This window comes from Camellia sinensis, chromosome 9 (assembly GCF_055761805.1).
Source record: "Camellia sinensis isolate YWXY chromosome 9, ASM5576180v1, whole genome shotgun sequence".
In the NCBI taxonomy this organism is placed as follows: domain Eukaryota; kingdom Viridiplantae; phylum Streptophyta; class Magnoliopsida; order Ericales; family Theaceae; genus Camellia; species Camellia sinensis.
Genome location: NC_138969.1, coordinates 30232270 through 30243648, shown reverse-complemented (window position 1 = coordinate 30243648; position 11379 = coordinate 30232270). Strand labels below are relative to the sequence as shown.

Sequence of the window (11379 nt, the reverse complement as noted above, 5' to 3'; positions counted from 1 at the left end):
TCTCATCCAATTCTCAATGATTTTTTGTCATTCTTTTGGTGGTGTAAAGACTTTGTTACAAAGAATCTAAACCTATTTAATCTCATTTCAACCAATGGTCGGGACTTACTTTAATTTCACATTAAAGTCACAAAAAATCATTTTTTTTTTCCAATAAGGAGTAGATTAAACAAGTAGCTTTTCCAACCCCCCACTTCTCTTCTTTCTGTCGATTGCTGTATTTTTTATTTTTTTGTTCTTATTTAAGTTTATGTAACTAATAGCAAGTGACAAATTAATTGAATAAATACATATTCTTTTATGTTTCAATCCTTCTTTACGTAATTATCTCCAGAGAAGTTTTTAATCTGTTTTTAAGGTATCGAACTCAATCACAAAGTTTGATCTTTTTTGCATTTATTAAAATTTGTTTAAATCTGCCGATCGAATCATTATCGATTAGGCTCGAACTAAATTTTTACCACCTTAAATCTTTATTTTCAAAATTCTTAGTGGCAGAGAAGAGAGACAATCCCTCTTCAATTTAAAAAAATCTTTTTAATAAGATTTTATTAAAAAAATTCATGTCATGGCCTGATAAGATATTTAAAGTTGTGAATGGAGCTCATGATGCACTCCATTATGTTTTGTAATGATTTTTATTTTTTGTGTGATTAATCTATATATTTATGCCACCAACTTCCCGATTGGGGGGAGGAAAGGATACTTCCATATGCACTCACATTTTCTATAAAAAAAAAATTAAAATTAAAAAAAAAAAGAATAGAAAGGATGTTCTATGAAAATTGTGGGAAAAAAGAAAGTGCAAAACAGACAAAAAGAAGATTAAAAAATAAATAAAATAATGATAACAATAAGTCGTTAATTGGTTGGTGGAGTCCATTATCATTCTAACCACTGTTGCCTTTTGTGCTTCCACATTTAGTGGTGGTTAGTTATTCAAATAGTACTAATATTAAATGACAACATACTATTTTTCATATACATATACATATATTATGGACTAGCCCTACTAGACTAGTGGAACTTTTGTTGATGCCAACGGTCAAACTTTTTACTTTTTTCGTTTTTATGAAAAATGAACATGAAAATTTTCAATAATGAGGATGTCCACAATTTTGTAGAAAAAAATAAATAAATAAATAAATAAAATTACAAGGAGTTGTGTTTTACTATTAAATTTCAATGCAATTATGTTCATTTCAAATCAATGAAGGTTCACATTAGGATAGCAATGGTAATCCACTTTTAATATAGTTGATAGAATTTAAATCTTGATATCTGCTTGATAATTATTGTCATATTATATCTGGCCCAACTCAACATTTGTAGCTTATGTTATTATTTTACATAAAATATAATCAAGTCTTAGAATTGACTTGTCTACCTTTTCTCAAACTTACCCTTAAAAGATGTTTGAAATTTTGTCTTTCCAACAATAACACACCATTAACTATCTGTAGAACATTAGATAAGCTGTCATCATCAATCTTTTATTCAAAACATCAAAATATGCTTTACATATTTATGAAATCTTTTGTACAAAGCACTACACCATCTCTTTAGTTGTTCTACTTCTCCTAAAAACTCATTTATCTTCTAATCTAGCACTCCATTACCACATCCCATGACTAAAAAACCAATCTTAATTCACAAGAAAATATATATATATATATATATTAACAAAAAGATTTCATTATTCTATCTCCACTTTTTAATGCATGCATTCCTCAATGCATCTTAATATAATTGAAAAAGACCTTTATTGATGCAACACACAAATACAAAAAAAGTGGAGCATAAATAGTATTACGTATAGGTAAAAAATAAAAAATAAAAAATAAAAAAGGTGAGCTGAGAAAAGCCAATAGTATCTCATGTTAGTTGAAATAATTTCTTGAGCGCATTGCTTTTGGCAAAATAATTCCCAAGGGAATTGGTTTTCCTACACAATTCATTCGACATTCGGTTGTCCCTTTGAGGAATCACTTGGTCATTAGAGGGTGTTATGATTGTCTCATTGCCTAAAATAACTCCTTGCCTTTGTATGTACTCCCATTTGTCTTGGAAGAGGTAGAAGAACACAATGAAGAATATTTGAGTTGTGAAAAGGATGGTCCAAACCCTAATACTTCTTGATGTTCTCTTATGGTAGGCTTGTAACCCAGTGTAAATGTTGAAAATTCCCAATAGAGAGATTGTTGTTCCGAGTGCCCAATGCACAAAGTACCATACACTTCTACCTTTACTTCCCCTGCATACAAAATGTGAAAATTGAAGTGAAAACTATATGAAATTTGATTGAACGCAGTTGATCCTTTGGTTGTGGTTTCATTATCTTTATTTTTTGTTTTTCATGTTTTCAAAAACAAAATAATGAAAATTTGAGAAAACACATTGTTTTGATGTTGATTCATTTTTCTTTTCTTTTTTTGTGAAAACAAGTTTCAAAAAACACTTTTGGGTATTTCCTAGAAAATGGGTTGCTTTAGAAAATGTTCTTCGAAATAATTTTAAAAAATAGTGCGGGAAACATTATGTTTTTAAGAAAATGAAAAGAAAAAAACAATAACAATTTAAAGTTTGAAATACCCATTGTTTATCGAAATTTGAAAACTTTTTGGAGTTTCCCATAACAAGTATTGCTTTTCTTTTAAAAATAAAGTTAAATAAATAGATTTTGAAAACACTTTGCCAAACAAATTCATCGTGTTTTCAGAAAAATGAAAACAGAAAACATGAACACAATACTCTAACGCTTATTAAATTAGCACAACAAGTACAAATTAACATGGTTGAAATCCAATAGCTGCATCAAAAAACTCCATATGTTTTCTAAAAACTGCAAAACTTTTGTATTTATATACTAGAACAATAACAAAACTAAAATTCATTATTCCTCTACTTTACAACAACATTTTTTGACCATTAGGCTTTTAAATTTGCTTAATTTTCTTGATTAAGCTTAATGTGTTTTCAAGTGTGAAGAAATCAAATGAAATAATTACCGTCGAGGCCTACGAAATCCAATCAAGGCTTGCAACCAAATGGCAGCATAAAGAGCTAAACCTATTCTTTGGTGATGATTGTTGAATGCATTCTCAAAACTTCTTATGGATAGTATTGCCCCAGCTGTGGCTAGAAGCACTGAAAGTGTCTGTTCAATAAAAAGATAAAATAAATTTATTATTTTAGTACATGAAAAGGATTGTTTGGTCCAACAGTAGGCCTTGCTGTTAAGATTTCTGGTGACACAAGTTCGAGTAATAGAAACATTCTCTCCAAAAATAAGAATAAGACTGTATACATTTTATCCTTTGCAAAACCTGTTTTACCATTTTTGTTTTTCTTCTTAACTCTATACATAGATTAGAAGAAAAATAAAACAAAATCTTGTGCATTGGGTCACTCCTTTTAAAAAAAGGTAAATTATACTGACACCAGCTGAGATTTCTATTTAATACAGATCTCTCTCTCACATTTGAAGAATTACACTTACCTCATTGTCAGATTAAAATGACATACACATAAAATAATAAAATAATGCATATATTTTGTTCATGTTATTTTAAGAAAAATAACAAACCTTCTTTGATTTAACTCACAAACAAAATTGAGTTTCTTCTCTCTTTTTTTATTGAATTTTTTTTAATATTTTAAACATTTTTTTTTTAATTTTTTAGATACACCTAATCTAGATATACTTAAGAAATATAATATTTTGTGATTTTTTTAAATTCACGAAATACAAAAAAAAATATAAAAATATAAAAATTCAATACATTATCTTATTTTGTTGTATTCAATAGATTTTTTAAAAAAATTTTATACAAATTTTATACTTTTTAAATATATCTAGATTAAATTGATCTAACTAGATATAATGATAGAAATAAAAATGAAAAATTATATTCATATATAAAAATTTATACAAAAAATATTATAAAAATATTGTGATAGTGATATTATTGTAAATATAAATCGTGTTTATAAATCTTTTGTTTTAAAGTGAAAGGTTACTATTAAGCTATATCATTGTGTTTGAAAATTATATATAAAATATATGTTTATATATTATCACTCAATAAGAATATATTCAGGTAGAATTTAATGATGAAAAATTATAGAATGTAGACATGATGATAGGAAGAAGAAATGGTTAGAAAAAGGACAAGATGGTCATTTAAAAATTTTAGGATATGAACATTAGCAATCCATGAGACAATTTGTAATGAATTACAAACCTTAAGAAGGAAAATGTAATTTTTTAAAAGTGATGAGAGAATCTATATTAAATAGAAATCTCAAGACGTGTTAGTGTAATTTACCCTTTGATAAAATAGATATAGTAAAAAAAAAAATTGTAAACATTGACTTAAACATCGTCATGGTACGAGTATATCATATTCAATACTCTTGCTAAAGCATGTAATCTTCCCAACTATTGAACATCATTTTATCATTAGTTTCACCTATAAATATAGCATTTGATGCCAAACCATGATATGTAATAGTTTGCCTAAATGTTGCATAGTCACACCCTTTTCTTGCCACCAAAGTGTTCTGATAAGCATGGTTGGATTTTTACTAAACTACCATCAAACTATGGGCTGAATTGACATATATTTGTGGCTCATAAAGTATTCACTACAATTTTTTTCTGACCATATTAAAGTTAAGGGTAAATTATCTACACCTTCCTTAATGTTTAACTAAATTATAAATTTTCTTTTGAGATTTCAAAAATTACATCTCCCTTTGAGATTTATATTCGCATAAAAATTTAATTTCTATTATTAACTAAACGTTAATAGTTAGCTGACATCATCAAAACATAAATTGATGAACGATATTGCCCATATTAAAATCCCTTTGATAAATTAACAAAATTTACAAAAGAATTATGTTAGACGGAAAAAAAAAAATTTGGAACCATGTTTGATTTGTTGTTTAGAAAAAAAAAATCGAAATTTAAAAAAAAAAGCTAATTTAATAAAAATAAATATGAAAAAATATATTTTATTTGTAAAAAATTATTTCTAACCACTCAAAAGATAAAATTATATAAAAATAATAATATTTTTTATTTCTTAACCAAATTAATTTTTAATTTTTAAAAAAAAAAATTTAAAAATTTCTAAAAATCAAACCAAACATATTTTAAGAATTTTTTGACAAACCATTTCTTGTGTTTTTAACATATTTAATTATTTGTTAATTTTATGATATTTTCACCATCTGACACTACAACATGTAAAAGTTTTAGAAACAAATTTTTTTGATCTCTAAAAGTGAAAATTTTGTTGCAAAAGACATTTATGGACTAATTCTATCGTTGTGAGGATAGTTGTTAAAATGTCGCCCTAAAAAGTCAAAAATAAGGTTTTTAGCGATAAAATTTCGAAAATGTCAATAATAAATAGACTTTTAGGGACAAAATAATTTGGTCTAAAAATAATTTTTTTTGAGACAAAAAATTTGATACTAAAAAGATAATAATTAATCACTATTGTTCAATTTTCATTTCAAAAAATATAATAATGACACTTTTCGTAACAAAAATATTTGGTCCCCTAAAAATAATTTTGTCCCTAAATTTTGGTCTCTAAAACCTTAATTTTTTGTAGTGTAATAAGTATTTTTCCATTTAAATTTTTCATTTCATAACTTATTTAAAAATGATAAGATAGCTAAACCTCAGAGGAAAATCTGTAATTTAGCTAAATCTTAGGGGAGAATCTGTAATTTAGCTAAATCTCAAGGGAATGCAGACAATTTGCCGTTATCTGTCGAAAGGGCATTTTAGTCAATTCATGATATCTGTTAACGGCGTTAGTTGTGATGAGGCGGGATATAATTTTTGAAATCTTAGGAGAAAATTTGTAATTTCGTTAAATCTCAAGGGAGGTGTAGGCAATTTTCCCTAAAGTTAAAGGTGAAGTGGGACTTTTGATTATGTAGCAAACAAAGTTCAAATCTTTAATCATGTTGTCACACCAAACAAGAGCAGTACTTTGGTCCCCATAGGAATTGGCTCCAAACAATGCTATGGTGTGATTCTTTTATGACAGATTACTCAAACCCACTTATCTTGTCATTTGGTACAAGATTTTATGAATAAACTCCAAATTCACGTAATTACGTCTGTAACAATTGAACATATATGTGTATAGTTTTCTTGTGAGAATAAATTAAAAAACAGCTTTTGAATTTGAAAACCAGAGTAAGATGAGATTTTGAAGTAGGGTAAACCTGCAAAATGGCATGGAAATAGAAGAGTCCTCTGAACCATCTTCTGCATTCCTCTCTGTGGGACATTCTAATTGTAAGTATCCCAAGTGGCATCAACAATCCCATTGATGCCCACAACAGAACTCCATGAACTGTGATGTCAAATGTCTTCTGATGGCTCACCACCTCCTAACAATGAAAATTTATCGAGTTTGGAAAATTATTAGATATTTTTAGATTACCATGTGTTATTGTTTATATGGTATTCTTGTCTAACGAGAAACTGTAACGTAGACTAAGGAGGTCCCTAACTATAAAGCAAAGGAATTTACATCAATTTCTTGGATAGTGTTTGATTTGCTGGAAAGATTTTAGACACGAATGAAATGGGTATTCTTCAGTCTTGAAATAAAATGGCCATTTTCTTTTCTACCGAATCAAATACATGAAAATGGATATTCCGACAGAATGAGCATCCGTTCTAGTAATATTCATGGGTTTTTATGAAAGAAAAAAAAAATTTGAATGAATGACTGACCTTGTGATTGGTGGCTTTGTTGAGATGATCATGTGATGAGCAGCCTACAAATGGGAGGAAAAGAAGAATGAAGTTTGCATGAGTGGTGGTGGTGGTGGAGTATACTACTAGCTTCTTCATAATTTGCATTCTCAAAATCTCTTGCTGGTAAAGCAATAAGTCTAAACAGAACAGCCCTTATTTCAACAGAAAAATGTGTATATATATGCAATAGTTGAAGATGCTCAACTAGCTGTTATGCAGCAGATGAGCAATACCCACTTAGTTCTCTCTCTCTCTCTCTCTCTCTCTCTCTCTCTCTCTGTTTTCAACATTTCATCCTTCTTTCTCAAGACAAAACAGACACTATTGACTACTTTCTATTTGCATATGGCAGTAAGAGATTTTGTGGTAGGTGTAAAGAAGTCATTTTCATATGCTATACACAGAATTTAGTTGCAACCTATTTTCTTTTTAAACAAGCAACTAGGGGATGACTAGGAATGATGAGGAAAACAAAAGAGCTAGCTAGCTTAGATATTATACGACTAGTTGTGGGTTTTCTAAGGTATGGATTTTAAGCCCCCGGATTGAGAATTTGAAAAAGAACTTAAAATAGGAAAAGGAAAAAAGAAAAGTGAATAAAATATAACTTAAATTTTCTTTACTTTTTTTTGCTCATTCACAAATCTTTTTTTAAATTCTTGATCTAAATATAATCCAAATGGATATTTTGACGGGGCAAATGTGAAGATTTGAAATAAAGGATCAGTAAAAAAAATTTGATTAGACGAAATTTCATACAAAATCTCACTTTGACCTCTCTAATTTTGGTTGTAACAATTATTTCTACGCTTTTGATCGAGTTATGATACTATACCCAAACGTGAGTCGTGGAAAATAGCCATATGACAATCTCATGCAATTGTCACGTGACTATTTCTTGTCAATTGATGACTAAGTACATTGCAACTTGATTAAAAATATAAAAAATAATTGTGACAATTAAAATAAATAAATAAATACAGTGAGATTGTGTGTAAAATATAGAGGTACTAAAGATAAAGATAGTGGTTGGTTTTAACAATGTGGGGCTCAAAGTGCCAAGCTTTTGAAGTAATTTCGGAGTTATTTTGGGAAGTAGATTAAAAATTATTTTTAATTTTTTTTTTAAAAAAAAATGTGTAAAAAAATTAAAGAGATGATAAAAAAAAATTAAAAATAAAAATAAAAAACCGAAGTTGCCAAAATGGGCCGGAGATGGCGCAAACTGTTGAGTGGCAGCAATGCCAGAAAGGGCAGAAAACTAATTATATGTGCAGAGATAAAAAAAAAAAAAAAAAAAAAAAAGGGAAGAAATAGCTGTGGCATAGTTTTAGTGGATGTGAAAAGTAAGCCTTTTTTATTGGTCCAGCTTGTCTCACGTTTGAGATTAAAATTGGACTGTTTAATCCGGTTTATGGGTTTATTTTTGGATCTCATTTTAATAATTTGAATCGTTCAATGTGTAGAACTCATCTAGTATTATATTTTTATAACAATTACGTTGATTGATATCGATAACTATTTGATCGGATCAGATTTCTATCAACCATTTATTTTTTCATCGTTCATTTTTTTATACAAATCTGATCCGATCAAATAGATATCGATATCCAATCAACTTGATTTTTTACAGAGATATAGTACTCAATGAGTTCTACACATTGACGGTTTGAATTATCAAAATGGGGCTAAAAAATAGGTCCATAGGCCAAATTAGACGGTCCAATCTTAATTTCAAACCTAAGACAAGCTGCACCCTTTTTATTTATGCATTTCATTCCAACAAAATCAAAAGTCTTATATACTCTTTATTTATTTATTTACGAGGAACTTCCTTAACATATTAACATATTAGGATACATATAATTATTCACAAATTATGCGTTTTAATTAAGAGATTATAATACATAAGGACTATTAGTAGTCAAATATTTTCGTCTTAAAAAATGAAACTTTTGTGGTAAAAAATATTAAGACCCCAATTCTAGTTGTCTAGTGAGTAGTCACAAAAAGCCTTCCCAAAAGTTAAAAAAAAAAAAAAAAAAAAAAAAAGTTTAGCAACAAAATTTTAAAATGTCACTAATAAATATAATTTTAGGAACACACAATTTTGTGTCAAAAGGCTTATTTTCCTTAGAGGCAAATTTTAGTCAAAATGATAGTAATTCATTACTAAATATCTAATTTTGTTACTAAAAATACAATAATGACATTTTTAGCATTCAAGACATTTTGTTCTTAAAAAGTGATTTTTATTCTTAAATTTTTGTTTTAAAAATCTTAATTTATTATAATAAGCCTTGTTGGAGAATCAAATCCAGAATGTTGTTCATGTCAAAAAAAAAAAAAAGCTGCTTTTTTTTTTTTCAACCACTAAGCTACTTGTCTAGATTCAAAAGTTTTATACATGTAAAATCCATAATAATTAATCTTTGAGAACAATGGTTATTTTATTTAAAATGACCAAAAGAAAAATGATGATGGTCGCATCTTTAAATTTAGCTTAAGATATTAGTTTCCAACTAATTTCAGAATTATTGCTTGAACTTTTTTCTTGCCTTTAAAAATGACTTGAGTTTCATAATTTCAACCATTGTTTTGTGGGGGATTTGGTTAAAAGTCCCTCATAATAAAATTTTAATACATTAAAGATAAACACAAAACAAAAAATTTACGAAAAGACCGACACATACTATTATTATCAAAATATTAAATTTTAAAATAATATAACTTTTGATATACATGTCGATTTTTAATAAAATTAGTATTTTTAAAATTCTCTCATCAAGATCTATCAAATAAGATTTATGTTGGCTATGAAATTCTTAAAAAAAAAAAAATTATTACTATTGAAATTGATGCAAACAGTAACAGTAACATATTACTCTAATTCACAGTAACATATTACTCTAGTAATATTGTCTAAGAAAAAAAAATATATTTTACTTTATCCTTATTCAATTATATATTTTCTCTTTAAGAAATTTATGAAACAAAATAAATTAAATTGTCATTTTCACAAAATAAAAATTCAATATAAAGGTTTGACTAAATTTTCCTTATTTTCTCACATGAAATCACCAACCTTGAGGACAACCATCATGATGCTCCACTGACTAGGGTGACTAAAAAAGATTTATAACTACACAAGGGCAAAGTTCACTTGTTAATATTGGAAATGTAAAAGAAAAAAATTATAAAATTGTAAAAAAAATTATAAAATAATTTTAAATTCTTAAAAAATATATTAAATTTAATAACAATAATTATCTTAAAATCTACACACACGCACACACACAAAAAAAAAAAAAAATTTTGCCATTTTCTTATATTCTAAGAGCTCTTATTTCTAAGACTTAATAAAAAAATAGACTATGGTAGTCTGTCCACTTCAAAGCCAAGCATTAGGGCGTTGTTCCTTTCACTCTCCTCCCAATAAATAAATAACAACCCACCACTGTATAATATGTAATGATGAAATCTTGAATTAGTTTTCATGCATAATATGTAATGATGAAATCTTGAATTAGTTTTCATGGGATGCATTACAACAACACTTCCATGACCAATGGTTTTTACTGTAAGGTGCATGGGATTTACACCACTGTAATCTTGGAATATAATTAGAAATTTTAAATTTTAAAATAAAATATCATTACTTTCTGTATAAAAACAAAAATCTTACGAATATTTATGCGATTATGATTATCGGTTTAGTATAATTTTTTTTATAAATTATTTATAAATCTAAAAAATAAATAGATTGAATTATCAACATGGGACTTAGGCCCGTTTATTTTGGGGTATAAAGGGAGGGATGAAATTAGGATAGAGATGAGACTCATTTAATGTTATGTTTGTTTGTAGATTTGGCAAAGGGATTGAGATGAAGAAGGAGATTAGGTTGGACTTTGGAAGGGGGATTAGGATGGAGGAGGTGGAGGTTGTATTAGAAAGATAGTCCACCGAACTAGAAATTTTTAAATTTTTTTTTTTTTTTTTTGTATTTTTTAGATGTTGGGCATTTTTTTTAAACATTAATGTTTAATTCTGTTGTATTTTTTGTTAAATAAAAATCATTGTTTTATTTGTTTTATTTTTTCTGGAAATTTTTTGTGTTGGGCATTTTTTTTTTTTTTTAACATTAATGATTAATGTTTTTGTATTTTTTCTATTTGTTTTATTATTTTATATAAAAATAATTTAACAATTCCTACACTAACAACTATCATCAAAACAAATGTAATTTTACTTAATCCCTTCACTAACAATCTTCTCACTATGAATCTCCTTCATTTTACCTCTTCTATCTCTGAAAACAAACGGGGCCTTATGATAAACTTAAAAAGTTGAATGGTACAATCTGATCTTCTAAAAGAATTGTAGAACGGTCACTGGAAACTACAAGGATCAATATTGTAATTTTTTTAATAATTAATCTGTCATTGATAATAATTAGGGCTGGGCATAGAGTTATTTGAACCACACAATCTGCCCAATCCGAACCAATTTGCATACAAATGGCTGGTTTCGCAGATACAATGGGAGCAGATGCGGTTTGAAATATGACATTATTGTGGATTGTG

At 27.4% G+C, this 11379-nt stretch overlaps 1 protein-coding gene across 2 annotated transcripts; it reads right to left on the bottom strand.

Moving 5' to 3' along the window:
* Window positions 1–1746: 1746 nt before the first annotated feature.
* On the bottom strand, window positions 1747–7306 carry LOC114281019 (cytochrome b561 domain-containing protein At4g18260). Of its 2 annotated transcripts, none has more exons than XM_028223451.2 (4): window positions 6770–7306; window positions 6253–6420; window positions 3009–3157; window positions 1747–2254 (listed from the first exon to the last, which is right to left on the bottom strand). In XM_028223451.2, exons 1-4 carry the CDS (start codon window positions 6896–6898, stop codon window positions 1876–1878), a joined length of 825 nt encoding a protein of 274 aa, XP_028079252.2. In that variant the 5' UTR covers window positions 6899–7306; the 3' UTR covers window positions 1747–1875. The 2 variants fall into 2 exon arrangements, with proteins under 2 accessions (XP_028079252.2, XP_028079262.2); XM_028223461.2 differs by having other exon boundaries at window positions 6253–6417; window positions 6770–7104.
* Window positions 7307–11379: the final 4073 nt, after the last annotated feature.